Consider the following 24,000-nt stretch of genomic DNA (forward strand, 5'->3'; position numbering starts at 1 on the left):
ATATATGTATATATATATATATATATATATATATATATATATATATATGTATATGTGTATGTATGTATGTATATATGTATGTATGTATTAGGATGTGTGTTGGGGTATCTATTTAATTATTCTAGTAGCTATATTTTGTTTTTATTGGTAGGTTAATTTTTTTAGTAAGTTTAAGGTTTTATATTACAATGACACGACGATTTTGATAAGACTAAATCAATAGTAGTATTTTAGTTTATTTCATAATATTATTTAATTTACGACTATTAATATTTTTATTTATTTATTATATATTAGAATTTAATATTTATTAATATGTTTTATAAGATGACTATAGTTTTTTGTTCTTTTTATGTTGTTAGTTATATAAATTTTAAATTTTTCATTCATTTATTTAAGTATTATTATTTCATTCATGCTTTCGTATTCTATTCTCTATTTTAACGTTCTTTTTTAACGTAGTATTTTCGCGCGAACTCTTGCTTAAAACGCTATAGCTATTAGATAACGTCTTAGTTTTTCAGTTTGAATTACGGAAAAATTTGGATAAGTACTGTTTTCACTTTGCTAAAGATTTTCTACTATTTGAAAATAATATGTATTCTTGTTTTTATACTATTCATTTGGTTCTTTATAGATTATTTTAATAGATTACTTATTTAACACTATATTATTTAGGAGTTATAGTTTCATTTCAACATAATATTAGAACTTCGATTGGAATAGTGTTGATATATTTTCGATTATTTTTGATTAATATTATTTGATTAATTATTAATCTTTATAGTTTATAATATCGTTAAAGTTTTTTTTAAATCAAAACTTTGTATATATATATAAAGTTTAACCTTTTATTCTTAATAATTTTTTCTTTCCTAATTTTTTCATTCATAATTTTTTCCATTCATAATTTTTTCATTCATATTTTTTATTATTACGTTTGTAGAAATAAATAATCTTGTATTTTTCTATTATTCAATTGATCTTTAATCATAATTAAATAAACGTCTTTAGCTTTAAATAGTATAGCTTTAACTATTACACCGGTTAAATATGTACTAATTTTATCTTCATTATTATTTTAAACTTAAACTTCGTTCAACTTGTATTTAAAACAATGATAATTTAAAACAATGATAATTTAGGTAAGATGTTTTTTGTATATAATATACATGTTATTATTATGGATGAAGGGATGATTATTGAATGGTTATTATTTTGATATTATGATATTTTTTAAATAATTTTTCTATCTTTATATAATAAGTATATCATATTAATTCATTTGGTACTTATTGTTGGTTGAGATATATATCTAATTATTGTTCTACTTACGATCTGACGAGTAGCTATATTTTTGAATAGAACTTATTTTAGATAATTTCAATTGATTTTAATCGATTTAAATTTCTTTTCTATTTGAAAATTGGTTATGAAACACGTGTAATCTTTTTATTATATTTATCTTATGATATTTACTTTACTTTATATTATACTCATTTATTGTGCTTTTAATTATTAATTTTTCTATATGTGATAGTGGATTTTCATCGATGAGTTCTTGAAAATTGGTTATTTTCCCTAAAACTATATATATTTTATATATACTTTATCTATAAGGCTCAATTTAATTTTTTATAAATTGATTTTAATTGAGTTTTTTACCTGTAATTTTGGATTTTGTCCCTAATAATATTATTATTATATATATATATATATATATATATATATATATATATATATATATATATATATATATATATATATATATATATATATATATCGGGAAGATGGGCAGAGGGGGTAACTTCCATCCTAAGTTAAAACCAACCATTTCGGACAAAAAAACAAAAAGGCAGAAGATCGAGAAGAGAAGGCCCAAAGAACAACAAATCCATAATGATGACTAATGAATTGCAGATTTAAATTATCTAAAATACTTAACTTTTTTTCTGAAATTATTTCTCTGTTATTTCTGTTTTTCTTGTAGTAGGGAACTTCACGGAGCGCCTCTGTATTATTTAAGTTAGCTCCATTTTCGTATTGGTTCATTGCAGAAATTTCTGGATTTTTCCAATTTTTGTAAATTTAGTATTTGATGTATCAATGTCTGGCGGTGGAAGAACCGAACACGCTCACCTTGAAATGTATTTATAGTAATGTTGACTAATACAGTACGAGTTACTTTCCTCAGTACATGCTTATTTTTATCAGATACCAAATCTAAATTGCGTTCACTATTATTGTCATGGAGTAAATATGCAGACGGGTTTCCCCGTCAACGACGAACTAAATGTGAAGCAGAAAACAACAACGAAATAGACTGTGATTAACTAAAAAAAAAAAAAAAAAAAGCAAAACAAAAATGCATGTTAGGATTGTTTATGTCGGTCAAACGGTAACTGTCTCAGCAGTACCTAATAATCGCAACAGACACTACACGCTGTTGTTGAAAAGTATTCAACTCCAAATCTTGCAGTTAAGGAAAAAGGAAGGAATTTTCAAAAAACTCAAACAGCTTTGTTGATAGCGAAGATCAAGATAATGTAATAAATAAATAAATAAATAAACGCGAATATATTCAGAAACAAACACCTTTGAATCTGAAAATATTTCAATTGACTAAAATGCAGATGAAAAGAATGTGACATGTGAATGTCCTCTGGTTCCGCTGCTCTTTGGGACAATATCAGTGAAGCACAAGGCAATAAACCAAAGAAATTTGGTAAGGAGTTTAGTTTGAGAGATTTCAATAGCAAATGGTTTAAACTTTATCGGTAGCTTACCTATGTCACTAACAAATGTCAACTTTTGTGTTATACTTATAAAGCGTTCATGGATAGTAAGTAGCTTTGCAATTGAAAACTAGAAAAAGACAAACCGACTCACAAAGCATGCAAAAACTGTTTAACATCAGCAGGCCACGTTGAAATGGTTATATAGATTATAATCGAACGGATTCAGGCACCAAACATTGATGTTAGGTCAACGAAATAATGTAAAAACAAAAGCGAATCGCACGGAACCGAGAATATTAGGATATCATTATTATTATTATTATTGTAGCTCTATTCCCCAAATTATTGTTGAAACTTTATTTATTGTTCATTGACTCTTTTACATAGCTTAATGTGGTCATACAGAGAAACGCAGTTAACTTAGGCAAAATTTCCAATATCAACAGTACTAACTTATTGGAACTTAGACGTCTTCGATCTAAGGTGATTCCATAGCAAAGAGAATGCCGAAAACTTAAAATATAACTATGAAATCGATTTCCTCTATTGTCAAAAATATAATTCTCTATATCGTAACTGTGATTGCTTTAGAAAGCAGAGCTAATGATGTGAAAAATGTGTTCAGAATATTTCATTAGCGTTGTTGAAACATCGGATGTCAGCAGGGTTGAACAAGTGGTAGTATGCCTCAAATTTATCACTGAAGAAGAAATCAGATCTTTTCATTAGATTCTATGCAACGCCTTCTACTTGAGCGGGGTATTCCCTATACGTTAATCAAAACTGTCCTCGAGACGTTGAAGCTTGACAAAATTGTTGGAGAATGTATTGATGGCAGGGTAAATATGAACGATATTGATAGAAGCTTGGTAACAAGCATAAATAAGCGTTCCCAACTTGCCATCGAAGTCCGTTGTTATAGTAACCTTATAAATCTTGCTGACCAAAATATATCAGCAATGAACAAAACTTGGAAGCGTTTGAGATGCGCTGGAAAATTAGGTGAAAATGCAAAAGAAATCCTTGAAGGTACACGATTCTCAGTTAAGAAGCTAAAGTTCTATAGAGATTAATGATGTTTTGTTGATTGCAAACCCATGAATCAACAAGGAAATTGCCACTGAATCAAACCACCAAAAGAAGATCGTGGCATTTATCAAGCAGTAAAATTGAACTCTTAAATAAATCGTGGATTCATATTACATATCTCAAGACAAAAAACTGGTATCTGCTATCGCAAGTCGTGAGAAACTGCAATGGACTCATGAGCTGAATCAAGCCCTGTATTATTTCAGCGGAAATAACATGGAAAATGCATTGATCGGTTTCATTAACAAAAAAGAAAGAGCTACTAGGATGTAAAGTATTCCATCCGATTACATTTCAAAATGAAGCAGCCTAAAAGGCGAGTTACGCTTATTGAGAAGAAATACACAGCCCTACTAGACAAAATCAACCAGCAAAATGCACAGTAAATAACAATATCGACGACCCAGTAGATTCTGGCTTCGAAAAAATTGCTAAACACATAAACTGCAGCCAAAACGAAAATGTAACAGTAACGCAGAGATATTACACATACATGCGGTAACTGCCGTTACACAAACATGCCGTTACCGTTTGCGAACAAATAGAAATGAGTAAATGATACAAAAAGGCTTAAAATGCAGTTTATAGTTAGAATTAGAGATAACTTCACTCTTTACTTGAGCAAGCCACTAAATGGAAGAACGATTATGATATAAATCGATAGAACACCTATTGATTTGATGCAAGCTATGATCGATCAAGTAGTTAAAGAACACCTAACACAAAGGGAAACTTCCACTTTTTGAGTATCAAATGACTCACTGTATTATGTTGCAGTTACAATTCACCAATAGATGGAAGTAACAGAGTTCGAACGAAATTATAACACACAACCGAAGAACATCAATAGAATATGAGAAAACATCGGACACTTAGAAGGAATAATGCAAATTCGAACCATCAGTTACGATTTTATTTTGGACTATTCAAAATCTACAGGAGATGTTGATAAGGAACAGTCACAAGTAAGTAAATTAACCTAAAACATGAAAATTTTATTAGCGAGGAAAGGAAAAGCAAACTTTGTTATCGAAGAAAATTGCAAGAACGTAGGTCTATCAACTGTAAGAAAGTAGCTTGTGACTGAGTCAAATAGCTTCTCATTAATAAAGAGGTTCTTAAGCAAATGAAGCATAATCACCAAAACCTACAGGCAGAAGTGAATAGACTTATATGAAATCGTTTTTGTCTTTCACTCATGGAGACTGGGCCCACGATGTTATGCAAAAGTTGCATTTGTTATAATCGATGCTATTAAAAGACTAATTACAGTACGAAACAAGAACTAAAACAAGTGCTGTTGTCACAAACAGGATTAGGTTATCTACTGGAATATCCCAGAGTGACAGCTTGACTGTACTGCTGTTCATTCTGATAGGGATCAGTTGGGGAAATTTAGGATCTGCAGAGGAGAGGAAAATTAATTTCTCACGCATAGTTTTAATTTTAACGTCAATAATATGAAGCTGCATTCTAATAATATGTCTAACACTGAAAATAGTTAAAACAGATCACAATATTTTCATGGAACAGAGGAATGGTGTTTGGTTAGGATAGGTGTTCATATTTGACAAGTAAAGAAGAAAGACGAAGATACCATTGACCTGTCCATCTTCCTTTTATCAAATGACGAATACAATTATTGATTAGACTATTGCGTTTGTGCTTAGCGGTATTTTGTCTGTCCTTACGTTTTGGGTTCAAATTCCGCAGAAGTTGTCATTGCCGTTCATCTTTTTGGGGTCGATAAATTAAGTACCAGTTGCGTACTGGGGTCGATCTAATCGACTGGCCCCCTCCCCAAGAATTTCGGGCCTTGTGCATAGAGTAGGAAAGAATATTGCGTTTGTTAGCGTTGTAAGTAAAACTTCAGTTACAGAGGAATACTTCAGCAGATTTTAGAAGTGCTGGAGCACAATATCGCATAATGCCTTTACAGGACCCTGAAGTGATCGGCACCTTAAACATCAAACGAGAAAGCCATTAACCACAACTGCTAACTTCCATGTATCAAAAATGATACTCACAGGATCTTAAATGGGGAAATGGAAGCAGAGGCATAAAATCAGTTCAAACTATCTCTGAGCGTCGTAATGTATCAATCACACAGCATCAAAAGGGCAGTGAAAAATAAGTACAATATATGAGTACCCTACACTGAAAATAATAGCCCCTTGAAAACAAATGAAGAAGTACTCAGTAGGTACTCTGAGTGTATAATTTTTCAATGTGATCCAAGAGTTTCTCGATTGACCTTAAATAGAGACTTTGGTGTGAGATTCTTATCGCATAAGCAAAATGTTATGAACAGATGCGTATGTCATAAAACAGAGGATACAAACAGCATTAACAAAAAGAGTAGCTTCTCTTGGACCTGCATTGAATACATCACACCTCTCCTAAAAGAATTCACATATGCTATTCAGAAACAGAACGCAGTTACTAAATATCTGATCAATAAAAGGGATAAGGATATAAGCAAACGACCAAGCTGTGACATTGTCGATTGTGTCATATCGATGTGAAAGATATCTCCCACATCATCAGCAGCTGTCCAAAAGTCTCTACAAGATAATACCTTCGCACGAGGCAGAATTTTGTTGTCAGAAGTATCTATTATGACATCTACAGCAAGAATTGTCCTGGCAGATATCAAAAGCAAAATGTATTAATACTTTTAAAAATAAAGAAAATTGGTAGAACATTCTAATGCTGTCAGGTGCAAACGCAACATACCTGATGTTGTTGTATGGAACATGAAATAAATATCAGGTATTATCGTAGAGATCAGCTGCCTATCAGACGTGAATGCATCATCTACAGTTGTCGAAAGAGAGAACATCTATAGTAAACTAACGAGAAGGTCATAGCTCTTGTGTCTAGGTTACAGATTCTCATTCGTATCTGTTACCACAGATGTATTCAGTTATGTAACAATTGATTTGCATAAAAGGCTCGAAAACTAAGAGTTTTCCAAAAAAGAACAAAATAAACTCGTTCCCATTGTCCAAATCCAACGGATTAGCAGTATAGGGAAGATTTCTAAAATATTCTAAAGATGTTACCTTTGAGTTTCCTGGAATGACCATCTATACAGCGACGTATGTAGACAAATACATAAAAAGTAATATAAAATTATTAATGACACACTTTACGGAGACAGGTACATCATAATCTTAGTGTAAATATATCTACACATACATACACACACTAACATACACACACTAACATATACACACTAACATATACACACTAACATATACACAATTCACTGAAATGTCATGACTCAGAGACAACAGAGCTTTGTGAACAGTTTCAATTCTGCTAAGAAAGACTAAAGTAAATATCAAAGATAAACATAGATAGAGAGGAGAGAGAGAGAGAGAGAGAGAGAGAGAGAGAGAGAGAGAGAGAGAGAGAGAGAGAGAGAGAGATGTGTATGTGTATGTGTGTGTGTGTGTGCGCATGTATACACACACATATGTATGTATGTATGTATGTATGTATGTGTGTACGTATGTGTATATATATATGTATGTGTGTGTGTATGTATGTGTATGTATGTATGTATTATGTATGTATGTGTGTGTATGTATGTGTATGTATGTATGTATGTAATGCACAATGTTTTAAGCTTTCCTCACTGACGTCATCAATTACAACCACGTGTTCGACTGAGATGGAGTTTTATCTTTACTGTCACAAAACAGTTTATATTTTCTATTTCAGTTCACTTTAATATTTTCATTAGTGCATCTGGGGTTCCTAACATTGGTACGAAGTCATAAAATTTGTATGGGAACCGGGAAGGAGCATAATCGATTGAATATTCTCGTAATACTCGTCTCGTAGTGCTCATTTAAACGAACCTGCTTGCGTTTGAGCTTGATATCACGGGATCGGTTTGAGATTTGAATACAGAAACCAAAGGGACATAACAAAACATTGTTTCCTCGCATTGTTACATGGTACCACTGGTTTGGGGAGAGAAGACGAGCGGCGAATAATCGATGGAAGTCATCCTAGTAATTTGATTGCTACCGGTTTTATCGATCTCGAAAGGATACATGACAAAAATCAATTGCACGTGTGGTTTGAACACGGGAACTTAAAAGGACGTAGCTAAATAGCATATTCTAACAATAAGTGTACAGTCACTACCAGGTTGGAACAATGATCAATTAAAACTAATTAGTTGACTACTAATTAGTTTGCAGTACCAGATTGCTGAAAGTGGATCCTAGGAGAGATTTGAACACAGGTCGAACAAAGTTGCAAGTAAATACTGCAGTCCATTTTATTTCGGCTCTTTATTCCTTGCTAAAGGTAATGTAAGTAATAGAGTTATCAAATAATAATATTCGTTGGCTTACTATGCTGCATTGAATATTAGCATAGGATTGTGGGAAGTTGTATGCTATAGAATTATGTAATCAGGTATATATTTGCCTAAACGGATTTAGTAATTTTCGCAAACTGGAATTTTATGGACCTAAAGTCTACCAAAAGCTTTTAGTGAACATGGGATCATTAACGAAGGATTTGGCTTCATCTACATATGTGCTGTTTAGGAAAGTTATTCGGATAATGTTTACCGTTTACCTTTCAGCGAGTATAACAGATCTTCACCATTTATATCGATTACACTTCCCTAAGTGGATCGACTACACTTTCATAGGTATACAAACTACACGTCATAGGTATCTGCACTACACTGTCCTATATATACTACTAATATTTCATTAGGTATAAAGCAGTGAGCTAGCTGAATCGTTACCGCGCCGGGCAAAATGCATAGCGGCATTTCGTCCATCTTTACGTTCTGAGTTCAAATTCCGCCTAGGTCGACTTTATCTTTCATCCTTCCGGAGTCGATAAAATGAGTACTAGTTGAGCACTGCGGTCGATGTAAATGACTTATCTCCTCATCCGAAATTTTATGAGGTATACTGACTTCACTTCTTTGGCTACACTTGTAGACAGTGTAGCCAAATAGACTGGCTATCCTTCTGCAGACATACAAACTATACACCCAACTGTATCTTAAGCGCATATTTCTAAGTGTACTAACTATATTTCCCAAGGTGTCATGACTACACTTTTTTTATGCTTTACTTTCCTGTATAGACAGACAAAACTTCTCCAGATTTTCAAAGTTCACGCCCACAAATATCAAAGCCATACATCCTTAGGTCTGCTAACAATCTTATCAGGGGTATATAGACTATACTTCTACAGCTACACACCCCTATACTTCCAAGTAAACTGACAATACTTCAATGAGTAGGTTAACAACTCTTCCATAAGTATATTGATTACACTTCCCTAGCGTTATCGGCACTACTTTCCCGGGTACATTGAATACTTTCCATGGTTTTGATTACATTCCTTAGAGAATGAGTGTTCATCCCATGAACGCAACGAATGGTTAAATAACGCGATCGATAGTTTGTGGTTAAATATCTCCATCATTGACCAATGGTGATAGTCTGGGCTTAAATGTTTACGTCATTGGTCTAAAGGGACAGTCTGGGATTAAATATCCACTATGTTCGGCGAATATGGTGGGTGGGGCATCGTTTCCCATTCAAACTGCTCCAGCCATTGGAATGTCATCTTCGCAGTACGTGGCTGAGCATTATCCTGATGGAAGAACACCTTTCATCTTGAAACAAAAGATGGTCGTTTATCTTCTAGCGCTTACTTAAGCCACTCAAACTGCTTGCAGTAGATCTTTGTTATCGTTAAGTTTGGGTTTAAAAGTTCAACGTGGACTAAACCTTTCATATCCCATCAAACAGATAACAACACTTTACGTGGATGAAAATCTTCTTTAGCCTGGGGTGCCGGTGTTTCTCCTTTCCTTACCCACTGCCTTCGGCGCTTGACATTTTTATAGAGAAGCTATTTCTCGTCACCAGTCACTATTCGGTCCAGAAAAAGTTCATTCGTGAGACATGACAGCAAAAAAGAGCACACATTCACTCACTGCGGGCGATTAGACTCGAAAAGTTTGTGAGAAACTCGTTGATCCAACTTGATGGCTTTTCCGATGGCACGTAGGTGTCGATGTAAGGTTGAATGACCAAATCCAAGCTTCTCTGCTAGTTCCCCAACAGTTACGATGGGATTTTGTCCATCTGGGTTTGTAGGACGTCTTCGTCGAGTTCTATAGATCTTCCAGGACGAGGCTCGTCTTCTAGGCTGTAGTTTCCAGCTCGGAATTTCTGGAACCACCGTTGTCACTGACTCACACTTATTGTCCGATCCCCATATACTGCATCAATATTCCTCATACTTTCCGTTGCATTGTTGCCTTTATTGAACTCATAAAGCAAAATATGCCGAATATGCTCCTTTGTCACTTCCATTATAGCTTTGAAAAATAACTGTTAAAATCAAACTGCACTTTTCAAAACTTGCACTACAAATAAGGACAAGGTAAAATTACTATCTGTTTTATAGCAAGTTGATGTAGGTAGTTTATCCTGTCCCCCTCAGACTTTTAGTTCATGCAATTGAAAAAACCGCATTATTTATGAGATGACCCAATATATATATGACAGGCTTCTTTCAGTTTCCATCTACCAAATCAAATTACACTTTGGTCATAGTTTATAGTAGAAGAGACTTGCCTACGCAATGGGACTGAACCTGGAACAAAGTGGTTGGGAAAGAAGCTTCCTATCACACAGCCACGCTTATATAAGAAGGGGTGCAGTAAAGTTCCTGGCTTTAAGAGTATCGCCAAAGATCTGGCTGGAAGCCCAAACTTCCAAGTATTTTTACAGGGGTTAGAAAATCTATAGGTCCGCTGCAGTAGGTGTGTGAATCTGGGAAGGGAATAAAATCATAATTAATTGATCCCCCTGTATTTTCTTTCACCCAAAGCTAGGAACTTTTCAGTACCCGCTCTTATATATCTTATATATATATATATATATATATATATATATATATATATATATATATATATATATATATATATATATATAATAATTTTCCAGAGGATGTAGCAACCGTTACCAATATAGCATAAGAACTTACCTTAGGGGATCATTAACTAGATTCCTTAAGGGTCGTTCTCACAGTTTATATTTATATTATAAGGTTTTTAACTTTTAAATTTTCATATTCAAAAGAGACGGAGACTTCAAACTGAAGAAGTGCCAAATGTCTAAATCCAATGGATCAGTCACTGGATAAGTTTGGCACAGAAATGTTAACATAGAGTGGTGAATAAATCGATATATCGAGTTTGAAGTCTCTGTCTCTTTTGAATATGAAAATTTAAAAGTTAAAAACCTTATTATATATATATATATATATATATATATATATATATATATATATATATATAATATGATATAAGATAAAATCTTTATAAGAATTTATCAAGTAGTCAGCGTGAAAAAACCCCATAAGGAAAAAAACTCATCGTTTTTTTCCCATAAATATACAATTTATATAAGGGCATTAACTATATAGTAATGCCTCACGCTTAGAGGGACTAAAAAAGTCAAAAACTACAAAAAAATAAGCAACATATTTACCGAAAGCGAAGGAATGCAACTTTCAAAATTTAATCTCCTAAAAACATTTAACTTAACGGCAAACCACTGGTTTCTCAATCAATACAGCAAAACTGTGAAGTAAGCTGCATCTTTTGTTCATCAGTACACGTATGGTCGAGACACATACGACCATACGTGTACTGATGAACAAAAGATGCAGCTTACTTCACAGTTTTTGCTGTATTAATTGAGAAACCAGTGGTTTGCCGTTAAGTTAAATGTTTTTAGGAGATTAAATTTTGAAAGTTGCATTCCCTCGCTTTCGGTAAATATGTTGCTTATTTTTTGGTAGTTTTTGACTTTTTTAGTCCCTCTAAGCGTTAGGCATTACTATATAGTTAATGCCCTTATATAAATTATATATATATATATATATATATATATATATATATATATATATATATATATATATATATATATATATATCGTGGTACTCCGTCGGTTACAACGAGGGTTCCTGTTGAGCCGATCGGTGGAACAGCCTGCTCGTGAAATTAACGTGTAAGTGGCTGAGCACTCCACCAACACGTGTACCCTTAACATGGTTCTCGGGGAGATTCAGGGTGCCATAACTGAAAGAATTGCTAGTGATTGGTATGCCAAGTTCAAAAATGGAAATTTTGACCTCAAAGACGCAACTCGTTCTGGCCGTCCAGTTGAGTTCGATGAAGAGCGATTAAACCAACTTTTGCACGAAAACTCTCCCCAAGCGACAAGGGAACTGGCAGAGAAAATGGAATGTACCCACACTGCTATAGAGAAGCATCTTCACTCGATGGGGAAGGTTCAGAAGTATGGAGCATGGGCTACGCATGCTTTAGGTGACAACAACAAAAATCACCGAGCCACAATATCCGCTGGTTTGCTTGCTCGTCACCGCTCAACTCATGGACACAAGCAACGATTTCTTTCCACCTCTTTCGATCTCTTTCAAATGCTATCACAGAGTTTTGTTCAATACTGATGCAGAATTGAGAGCTTGGTTGGATCAATTTTTCGAGTCGAAATCGGGTGATTTCTACCAACGAGGTATTGAAAATCTTGTTGAACGTTGGGAAGAAGTTGTAAACAACAAGGGTGAATACATTATTGATTAATTAGTTGTTATTTTTTATTAAATCTTTTAAAAAATATAAATTTTTAAAAAAACGGCGGGAACTTAATTGCCAACCCAATATATAAACTCGTTCAATACAAACGTATTCCTCGAAACAATCGTAAGGTCTTTTAATACTGCTTTTCTTGGATTGTAATTTTGGAGCGCTTGAAACCTAACAGCTCGATGAATTTTTTAATGTATTTTGTATTCCCACGATGAAGGAATTTCGTCATCCAACAAAGTGGATGACGAAAATCTGTCAACCACTTTGATTTTGTCATTTCCTGTCTTGGTTTGTGTTTGCCACCTTGGAATCCTCTGTGTAGTGGGTTGATCCACTACTCAGGAAGAGACTATTCTAGAGTACGTTCTGTCTTGTCTTCGAAACGTCTAGATAGAATAGAGACAGCTGATGAAGGGATATTCCAAGTGGCTTTCCGTTTTCCTATGTGTTCGTTCCGTTGTCTGTAGTTTATTGTTCTAACGTCCTGTACCCTGATATGCATGTATATACACTTGTAGATGTAAGTATGTACATATGTGTGTATACATGTATATATATTCTTTGTATTATATATATATGTATATATATTTCTTGTTGAAAATGCAGTAGTCTGATATGTCTGGTAAAGATATTGAAAATTTTCAAGTGGTTGGGAGAAATTTAACAGGATCCTGCGTGTCTGCCCAAATAAAACAAACCCAAGATCATCCGATTTTTTCATTCAGGTAGTGGACTACTTTTGACTTAGTGTCTTTAAGAAGCAGGTTGTTTTCTCAAATTTAATCGTGACGTCATCAAACAAGGGTGCGGGAGAGGAGTATGGTGTGAGCAACTTGACTAATGGCGGCATTTGTAGTTTCTAGGCGTGTCGTGTGTCAATTAAAAGTGGTCATGAGTATGCGTGTCGCTTCTCTGGTCACTTAGAAAGGTGTGTCAATGTCAGGAAGTGCGCGCGTGTGCATGTGTGAGTGCGTAAGCACGCGTTTGTATGTGCTCGCGCGCGCACATGTGTGGGCATGTTTGTATAAGATGTGTGCGTTACCGAATAGGTGTTTCCGTGTAGTCTCTGTGTGCGCGCGAATAAGAGTGTGAATTTGACATGTGCGTGTGGGTGATTGTGAATGTATGTGTATGTATGTTTGTATTCGTGTGCGCGTAAGTATATTTGCATTGTGCGCATATGTGGGAGGAGGTCTATGTGTTTCTGTGTGTGTGGATGTGTGTGTGTGTGTGCGTGTGTGCGTGTGTGTGTGTGTGTGTATGAGAGAGAGAGAAAGAGAAAGAGAGAGAGATGTGTGTGTGTTTGTGTGTGTGCGTGAGTGTGTGTGTGTGTGCGTGCGTGCGTGTGTGTGTGCGTGCGTGTGTGTGTGTGTGTGTGTGTGTGTGTGTGTGTGTGCAGACAGCCATTAATACTACGAAATAGAACAAACACAGATGGTGTCAAGATTGAAATCAATATGATGATTGACAGCAATAAACAACCATACAAAACAAAAACAGAAACAAAAATAAAAAACAAGGATCAGCTGAGTGTCCCCACGCAAACCTGACCCACTTACACAATCGTCTCTGGATCTTAATTAGTTAGAACACTCGTCACTTCAGCTCGCAACACCTGAAAACCTGCTTCAGCTTGCTCCCCCATGAACACTCGTCAGTTGAGCCTGTTCCACCTGAGCACTCATTAGTCTAGCCTGTTCCACCTGAACACTCGTCAATCCAGCTTGTTCCACCTGAACACACGTCAGTCCATCCTGTTCCACTTGAACACACATCACTCCAGCTTGCTCCACCTGAACACTCGGCAGTCCACCCAGTTCCACCTGAAAACACGTCACTCTCGTTTGTCCCACCAGAAAATTCATCCTCCCATTTTCTCCCATCCGATGTATTGTCACGCTCAGCTCCACAATAATTGAAGTTTGTATAATTAAGACCGAATAAAATAATTGTGCTAAGATTAAGAAAACAAAAACTTAGCTGAATCTACAATAAATTATATCTTTTACTTGTTTCGGTCATTGGACTACAGCTGTGCTGGATTTAGAGGAACAAATCAAGCCCAGTACTTTTCTTTTTATTGTCTTGCATTTGTAAATCTTATTCTATGGTCTCATTTGTTGAATCGCTAAGTTATGGGGATGTAAACAAACCAACACCGGTTGTCAAACGGCACTGGAGGACAAATACAACATAAACAGACACATTCAAACACACACACACTCACTTATGATGCCTCTCAGTTTCCATCTAAAAGATCTACTCACAAGGCTTTGGTCGACCCCCAGTCTATTCTAGAAAACTCTTGGAACTGAACCAAAGACCATGTGGTTGGGAAGCAACCTTCTTCCCCACACAGCCACGTCTATATTTATTTTTATGTTGTCATATGTTTTTTAGATATGATGGCGTTGTTGTGATGGTATTTAGCCCCAAGACAGCCTTGATCGAATGATCATATCAGCTGTGACCATCTCATTTTACTCTGTGTCAGGGACTTTCATTCCAATATATTTAAGACGGTAGCGTTTAATTTGAGGCAGATTTGTCTGCTATTGCTAGTTTTCTTTGATGTTGGGGACAATAACTGTTTCAGTAGTAGTAGTAGTAGTAGTAGTAGTAGTAGTAGTAGTAGTAGTAGTAATAGTGTTTTTATTGTTACTGCTGACATTGCTGTTGTAGTAGTAGTAGTAGTAGTAGTAGTAGTAGTAGCAGCAGCAGCAGCAGCAGTAGTAGTAGTAGTAGTAGTAGTAGTAGTAGTAGTAGCCGTTGTCGTCGTCGTCGTCGTCGTAGTAGTAGTAGTAGTAGTAGTAGTAGTAGTAGTAGTAGTAGTAGTAGTAGTTATTGTTGTTGTTGTTGTTGTAGTTGGTGGTGGTGGTGAAGACAGTAGTGGTGTTGCTGTTGTCGGTGGTGGTGGTGGTGGCGGTAGTGCTGCTGCTGCTCTACTGCTACGGTTAGTTTAGGCTCAGTGAAATGTGTCGGTGTCTTGACCTCACACTGACCTCCACCTTAAAAATCATAGCCCCCACTAGGTGTTGCCGCCTAAAGATTCACCACTCAATGTAGTGGTGGTAGTAGTGGTGGTGGGGGGTGTAGCTGGTGGTGGTGGCGGTGGCGACGAGATGGTGTGGTGTTGTTGATGGCGGTGAGTCCAACAAAAGACGTTTTGTTCCGCCTAAAGTCACTTCGTCAGAATCATAATTTTCATTAAACATTGAAAGTTCTGATGCTTGAATTTTTATTTTTATTGTAAATGCCCTATCCACTTTCCTTTCAACATATAACCCTATATATATATATATATATATATATATATATATATATATATATATATATATATATATATATATATATATATAATAAATGTGTATATGCATATATACGTACATGTATGTACATACCTACATCTACCTGTATATATAGATGCATATCTGGGTACAGGACGTTGCAAACAAAACAGACAAAATGAGGAACAGAGTACAGAAAACACAGGCCACATAGAGAGCATTTCCTTCATCAGCTGCCACCATTCTAGCACTGGCGTTTCGAAGAGTTATTCTGTTTTTGTTTTTGTTCCGTGCTTGTATACATTCGTTTGCTTTTCTCTGGGGCTTAATGCTTTCAGCTTAAGTCTCTGGCACTTGCCGGATTCGAGCAATTTCAGTCATTAAAAAGCGCGTAATTGCAAGGACTTTCCGGACATTGAGTGAAGAGGAAATCGGCTGCAGATGATCTATGTATCTTGTTTTTTTCCTGCTTACCGTTGGTTATGTTATCGTCTATTTTTACGCATGCTGTGCTTTGTTGAATTCCCGCTTGTTGTGTTCTTTCTGTCCTACCTTTGATTTATCAATGCGGCGCACCGTACAACCTGTTATTTACTTTGTTAAATATATATATATATATATATATATATATATATATATATATATATATATATATACATATACGACGCACATGCACACACTCACGTACATACATATAGACATATATAAATACACATATATGTATATATGTCAATATATATATGTATGTATGTATGTATGTATGTATGTATGTATGTATGTATGTACGTACGTATGTATGTATGCATGCATGCATGCATGTATGTATGTATGTATGATTTTTTTGTTGAATAAATCGCCCCCAGTACTGTTTTTTTTAAACCTGGCACCTATTCTATCGACGTCTTTTGCCGAACCGCAAATGTTACGATAATGTAAACACACCAACACTGGTTGTTAAGCGGTGGTGGGGGACCAACACAGACACAAACACACACACACACACACACACGCACACACAGGTATATACATATATATATATATATATATATATACGACAGGTTTCTTTCAGTTTCAGTCGCATGTGTGTGTGTGTGTGTGTGTGTGTGTGTGTGTGTGTGTGTGTGTGATTATGGCCGCAGTCCAATGACTGAAAAAAGTAAAAGTTAGAAAATAAAAGAAGTAATAATAGACAACTGCACAGGGTATATTCAGGGCACCCTTAATAACCTAGTTGCCCTTCACACAAACGCATATATGTCTTTCTTTCTCCCTGATATGTTTAGTCAACAGGATATCGTATCCAGCTCCGCTATCCGATATCCGATATCACTCGATCAACCACTTTACCACAATAGTAACAATTTCTAGGATTGACCCCAAGGTCAGTATATATACAATAGCGTAGCTAAAGGGGGGAGATGGGGTGGTGTATCCCGGGCAGTACTTTTTATGAGACACCACCACTTTTGGGCCTGTTGTAGGTAATATGTATTTTCGTGGAGGCCTGGGGGTGGAAAACTGAAAGCGGCACACATTGTTACGGGGATATAAACACACACACACACACATACACACACACACACACACACACACACACACACACACACACACACACACACACACATATCGTAAGATTGTGGCTTAGATTTTTGCTCCAATCCCACTCAGATGGTAAAAAGGCCTAATCTGGTGATGGACAGACATCCTGCTCAGGGTGAAAGGGGTGGAATGTACACGTCACAGAATCCGGTAAGTGGTCGCACTCACCTATAGAAACATCAGACAAAACATTTGCCTCACCCTCAAATCACACGATAAATAATTTTTTTTTTTAAATAACGCATTAAACAAGATAATATTCGTTTCAAATTTTGACACAAGGCCAGCAATGTTAGGGATGGGGGTAGTCTGTCACACCGACCCCAGTATTCAACTGACGCTTATTTTATCGATCCAGAAGAGATGAAAGGCAAAGTCGACTTTGGTGGGATTTGAACTCAGAGCATAAAGACCGACGAAATGCCACTAAACATTTTGCACAATTCGGCGGCTTATGAAACAAGATAAGACTGGTTTCAAATTTTGGCGCAAGGCCAGCAATTTTAGGTGACGGTTAAGTCAGTTACATCGACCCCTATATTTAAACGGTACTTATTTTATCGATCCCGAAAGATGTAAAGCAAAGTCGACCCCCGACTTCAAATTTTGGCACAAAGCCAGCAATTTCGCGGGAGAGAATAAGTCGATTACAACTGGTACTTATTTTATCGAACCCGAAGGGCAAATTCGACCTCGATGGACTAAATGCCGTCACGCATTTTGCCCAGCGTGCTAACGATTCTACCAACTCACCGCCTTGTTAAACAAAATATATTAGGTACACTAGGAACCAATATAAGGCGGAATGGTCACCATTGGAACGCATATGATCAAATGTCTGCTGGATCAGAAAGTAAGCAGAAAATAAAGAACTACATCCTCCTCCTCACCCTCCTCCTCATCATCATCCTCCTCATCATCATCTACTACTACTACTACTACTACTACTACTACTACTACTACTACTACTCAACAGAGGGGTAATGTATGCGACCGAGCTCGACTTGTTAGAAATATCACACTTTTATCAAACACAAACACGAAGAAGTACACATTCGAAATAATGTGTCCGAATATCAGCCATGTTGGTCACGGTTGGAGCGCTGAAGTAGAGTTGATTTGGAGGTGAAAAAAAAAAATGACAACGCCGCTGTTCTCCGCGTGATTATTAAAAGAGAATGCAGCAATCGCGCCGGCGTTATTTGAACTCGTAACATAAGGGGAGGCAAGTCTGTGTCTGGTGATTCGACCTCACCAATAGCAATGAATTGTTTCATTGGTTTCACAACCGGGGAAGGAGGAGGGGGGAAGGCTCCATTGACACAAATATGGCAATACAATACAATGCATATATGTGAAAGTGTGTGCATAACAGCGATGTATACACATACATACATACATACATACATACATACATACGCCCTGGTATGCATGCATGAAATACAAAATGCAAAGCAGTATAAAAATTATTATATATGTGTATGTATATGTGTGTATGTATGTGTGTATGTGTATCTATATGTATATACGAGGTATACACACACACACACACACACACATATATATATATATACGCATACATACAGCGTATGCATCTACTAAATACGAGATAGAATGCAATATAAAACAAAACATATACCGCATAAACATACATACATACATACATACATACATAATGCATATAGACACACCTAGCCGTAGAGACAGATAAATCGATAGACTTAGACCTATATATAGAACTGCATGTATGCGTATATGTATATGTGCTTATATACATACAAGCATATATACATACATGCATACATACATGCATGCATACACACTCACACAAATACACAAACACACACAGATACAATATTATTATTATTATTATTATTATTATTATTATTATTATTATGATTATTATTATTATTATTATTATTTATTAACTACACGGGTTTACATTAAGAAAAACATTATGGACAGCACAAGACAATACAGAGAATGTGTGTGTGTGTGTGTGTGTGTGTGTGTGTGTGTGTGTGTGTGTGTGTGTGTATGTGTGTGAATGTGTTGTTTTGGGGGTTTGGCGTGTAAACGCGACTAACAATTCTTTTTTTAAAAAGGCAATAATAATAATAATAATAATAATAATAATAATAATAATAATAATAATAATAATGATAATAATAATAATAATAAAAATAATGATAATAATAATAATGATAATGGTGATGATGGATTATGATTTTTTTGAATAATATTGTTAGTAATCATGTGAAATACACAAACGGTAAGCCAATCGGTACAACATTAATATTTAAACAATTTTCAGTTACTATTACAGACACGTAACAAAAAAAAGTCTGAATGAATCCAGTGTGAAATATGTGTGGTACATGTGTAATAAATAAGAGTGTAAAAACAAAATGTATATTGTAAGTTTGATGTTACCTGATTCAAGAGCAGCTAAGAAGAAAGATAATAAGGTAGCAGCTATAGAGAGAAGTTGGAACATCCTTACAGCACCGAGCACAACTTAACAAAAGGAGCGAGAAAATAAAACTTCACTGGCAACTCGATCTGTGTGGCTGTTTGCGTGTGCTTGTGTTTTACTATATAATATAGTAGCGGTGTGTGGCTAATTGGTTGTGTACGAGTGGTTGACTCTGTGTGTGTGTGTGTCAGCTTATGTGTGTGTCAGCTTATGTGTGTGTCAGCTTATGTTTGTGTGTCCGCGCGCGTGTATGTGTATCCTTCTCTGACTGACTAAGCTGCCCAGTTTGCTTTGTGTGCTTGTGTATCTCAATATCTGTGTGTGTTTGCTGTTGACTATGTTACAGTGTATAATGTATGTAGTTAACTGTTTCTGTGGCTATTGTTGTAACTATGTGTATGGTTTTTTTGTGTGTAAGAGAAGTGGGGAGCTAACTCTATCTGCTTAATATATATATGTGTGTACGAGCGGCACGAACGTGTGCGTGTATAACTGGTGTACGATACAGTGAGTAACTGTGCATGTAGTTTAAGAGATTGTAAGTGTATAAGTGTGTGTGTGTGTGTATTTGTGTGTCTGTGTGTATGTTGTGACGTTCTGTCTATGTGGTACGTAAAGCTGTGGGATGTGTGTGTATGTGTGTGTGTGTGTATGTGCGAGTTTATAAGTGTGTGGTTGTATATGAACGTGTGTTTGTATGTGTGTGTGTGTGCGCGTGTCAGACTATCTTCGTTGCTGCTCTGTGTGTATGTATGTAGGTGGCTGTTTCTGTGTGGAAGACCTATAAAGTGTGTGCGTGTGTGTGTGTGTGTGTGTGTGTGTGTGTGTGTGTGTGTGTGTGTGTGTGTGTGTATGGGCAAATGATTTGTTACAACCATATTTGAAAACAGTGGCAACTTCAAAAATTCTTGCGGATACACACAGATAGTCGTTGTTGCTGCTGCTACTGCTGCTGCTGCTGCTGTTGTTGTTGTTTAACCCCAGGTCAGTCATAATCCAGGAAACTTTTGACTAAAGATATTCCAACCGTGATCAACCCACTTTTATGCTTTGAAACACGACTACAGCTATGACTACATTGTGTCCTTTCTTTTTTTTTTAAACATTAAGAGTGTTAGATGAGTGAGATTTGGTTGTTATTTCTAGCATATCGAGCTAATGATTCTTCACTGAAGTTCATTCGTTGAATAATTTCCTCCGCTGGCCTGATTCTCTTTTGTGGCAGTTGTTATTGTTGTTTAGCACCAGGTAAGCACTGCATCACTTGTATTCCAAGCACGACCATCCTGCCTTAAAAAAAAACCTTTTTGGTAGATGGTATTTGGGACGGTTGAATGCGATTTGAGGGAGAACTGATTGATATTTTTAGCTGATAGAGCATCCACATAGAGGCTTCTTTGTTACAGTTGACGTTGCGGATGTTGTTGCTGTAGTGGTGGTGGTGGTGGTGGTGGTGGTGGTGGTGGTGGTGGTGGAGGTGGTGTTGGTGGTGGTGGTGGTGGTGGTTTAGCCCCGGTCAGCCCTGACTGAACAGATCTATAATCAAAGACATTCTTACCATGATCGTCTTGTCCTTGTTTTATGGTACAGTCTATCCAGGACTACATCATTTAGAGTGTACCGGTTTCCTTCCTTTTTCCAGACACTAGTATATCATTTAAGGGAAATGTAGCTACTATATTGGTAGGGTATTTTGTTGGAACAAAATACCTTGCGGTACAAAACACCTTGCGGTACAAAACACCTTGCGGTACAAAATCCTTACTCTTCATCTTTTTGAGGCCGATGAAATAAAGTTAGTTCATCTAGGAAGGTAGATTGGAAGAATTTTTTAGGGATCGATCGAGATACCTGGTGGTGTTTGCGTACTGAGTTACTGAGTGGTAATTCCAAACTGCTGCCTGGTTTAACACCATTCCTTGGTCCTTGGTCGAGAGGAGTTTACTCTGTTACAAGACTTGTTGGGGGGTTGGATGAAATACCTTGTGGTGCTTATCCAGCCCCTTGCATTTTAAATTCCTTGATGGCAGTTTCAATCTGTCACCTATTTTAACATCACTATCTGGTCCTCAGGTGTTTTTTAGTGGTATCTGCTCTGTTACAAATATTCGGATGAAGTTTCCAACCTCCGCAACTTCCTTCCAGCCTGTCATGGTGTCTTTGAGAAAGTAAAGGGTCAGAGGAGCTACCCTTCTATCCTCGATTCTTTAGGCCATTTCGAAGAGTCCCCATCCCTTTGTCTTATATTGCCGTGGGGGTATGGTAAAACCAGCAAGGCCACCATGAGAAAATTTTTCATAACAAAAAAAGGTTACTCTCGGGTCTCACCTCGGAAGTGATTGGGACCTCTTCCCTGTCATTAAAAATTCACGAAACTTCTTCTTGGATCTTCAGACTCCTACTTTGCTTTCTGGGCCCCGGACCGATGTGCTCGCAAACACCTTTCCCACAGGTCATGCTTCTGAGTTCAATAAAATAATTTCTAATCAAGTCCTTAGTCGACAAATCTGCACCCTTAAAAAGTACGGGGTATGTACCTAGGTAAGAAGTTTTTTATGAGTCTACCGTAAAGGTCAATCTTCCGCCTCCCTTTCGACAAAGAAGGGCTGGCGGTCTTTCGCTGTCGAGCGACAAAGACAGGAATTTTCCCTCCTTGGCTACGTATTCTCTAACTTATTCAAGTAACACCGGAAGATAAAGCATAAAGGAGGAGATAGGTGTTATTATCCAGTAGAATTACTCGAAGACGAGGTGAGAGTGGTGATTTTGGCAAGGCTGAAAGACTTTAGGCCCGAGACCATAGATGGGTTGGGGTATTTGTCTTTCATAATCAGGGTAGTCTAAGATTTGCATGGTTTTCTGTTTAGCGCATGATACAATTGGTGTCTAAATATCTTCAGTTGATCTACCTTATTCAATTTTTTTCCAAATATTTCTTTTTGCTTCTTTTGATCCAAATATAACCCATTTCATTTACGCACACACATACACACAAACACACACACACACACACACACACACATATATATATATATATATATATATATATATATATATATATATATATATATATATATATATATATATACTTTGTTTAAAAGCAGCAGAAATATAACAAAAACCTATTACTCGGAGTTTCACGTTCTCGTTCATCGGAAAGTTTTGTTAGAAATGGGAGAAAAAGGACGATGCAATAAAAACTAATATAAAAATTAAAAATTAAAAATGTTTATATTAGTTTTGATTGCATCGTCATTTCTCTCCCATTTCTAACAAAACTGTTCGATGAACGGGAACGTGAAACTCCGAGTAACAGTTTTTTGTTATATTTCTGCTGCTTTTGAATAAAGCATATTACTCTACCTCTGGTATTTGAGTACTCTTTATATATATATATGAATTTAAAGAATGGAGTAAACGCATATTATAACTGCATACTTTTATTCCGACATATGTTTCGAAGAATTACAATTTATGCGATCCATAGGAATCGGCGATGTTAAAAATGTAAACTTCTCCTCAGGGAAAAGTATGAGAACCAGCTTAAACGTAAGACGTTATAATCGAATATTGCTACCCCGGTACCTATTAACCAATTTATTTTATCCGAGTTATTTTTTTACTTGGAGAAAATAAATACATATAATAATAATAATAATAATAATAATAATATATATATATATATATATATATATATATATATATATATATATATATATATATATATATATATATATATATATATATATATATATGTATATATATATATATATATATATACAGAATAGGAGGAGGAAAGAGAAAGCGTATGTATGTATTTACGAATGTTTGGAATTTTTATCATTAAATAAAAATTCATCTAAGCATTTGTCTGTCATTTATGACTATACATGTGTGTGTGTGTGTGTGTGAAGAACCTATAATCCCTTAAGAGATGCTAGCATCCTAGTTATCCGGTTTATACACGTGTTCAGTGAAAACTAAATATATTAGAATGGCATTGATATATATATAGGTATTTAAAATATTTATGAAAGAGAAAAGGAAGAAAATGGAGAAATTGACATGCAGACATCAGTTTATTCAATGATATTCAAATCCACACAATGGAATTCCTGTCCTACAGTCGTTTCG

At 35.8% G+C, this 24,000-nt stretch overlaps 1 protein-coding gene across 1 annotated transcript in view; it reads right to left on the reverse strand.

The window, feature by feature from the left end:
- Positions 1 to 20,788, reverse strand: part of LOC106870659 (inactive pancreatic lipase-related protein 1) — a 99,406-nt gene extending 78,618 nt beyond the window's left edge. The window contains exon 1 of the mRNA XM_052970243.2: positions 19,824 to 20,788. Coding sequence (XP_052826203.1) covers positions 19,824 to 19,887 — 64 coding nt within the window. The 5' untranslated portion in view covers positions 19,888 to 20,788. The remainder of the gene's footprint in view (positions 1 to 19,823) is intronic.
- Positions 20,789 to 24,000: the final 3,212 nt, after the last annotated feature.

Source organism: Octopus bimaculoides, chromosome 8 (genome assembly GCF_046866305.1).
Source record: "Octopus bimaculoides isolate indiv1 chromosome 8, ASM4686630v1, whole genome shotgun sequence".
NCBI lineage: Eukaryota > Metazoa > Mollusca > Cephalopoda > Octopoda > Octopodidae > Octopus > Octopus bimaculoides.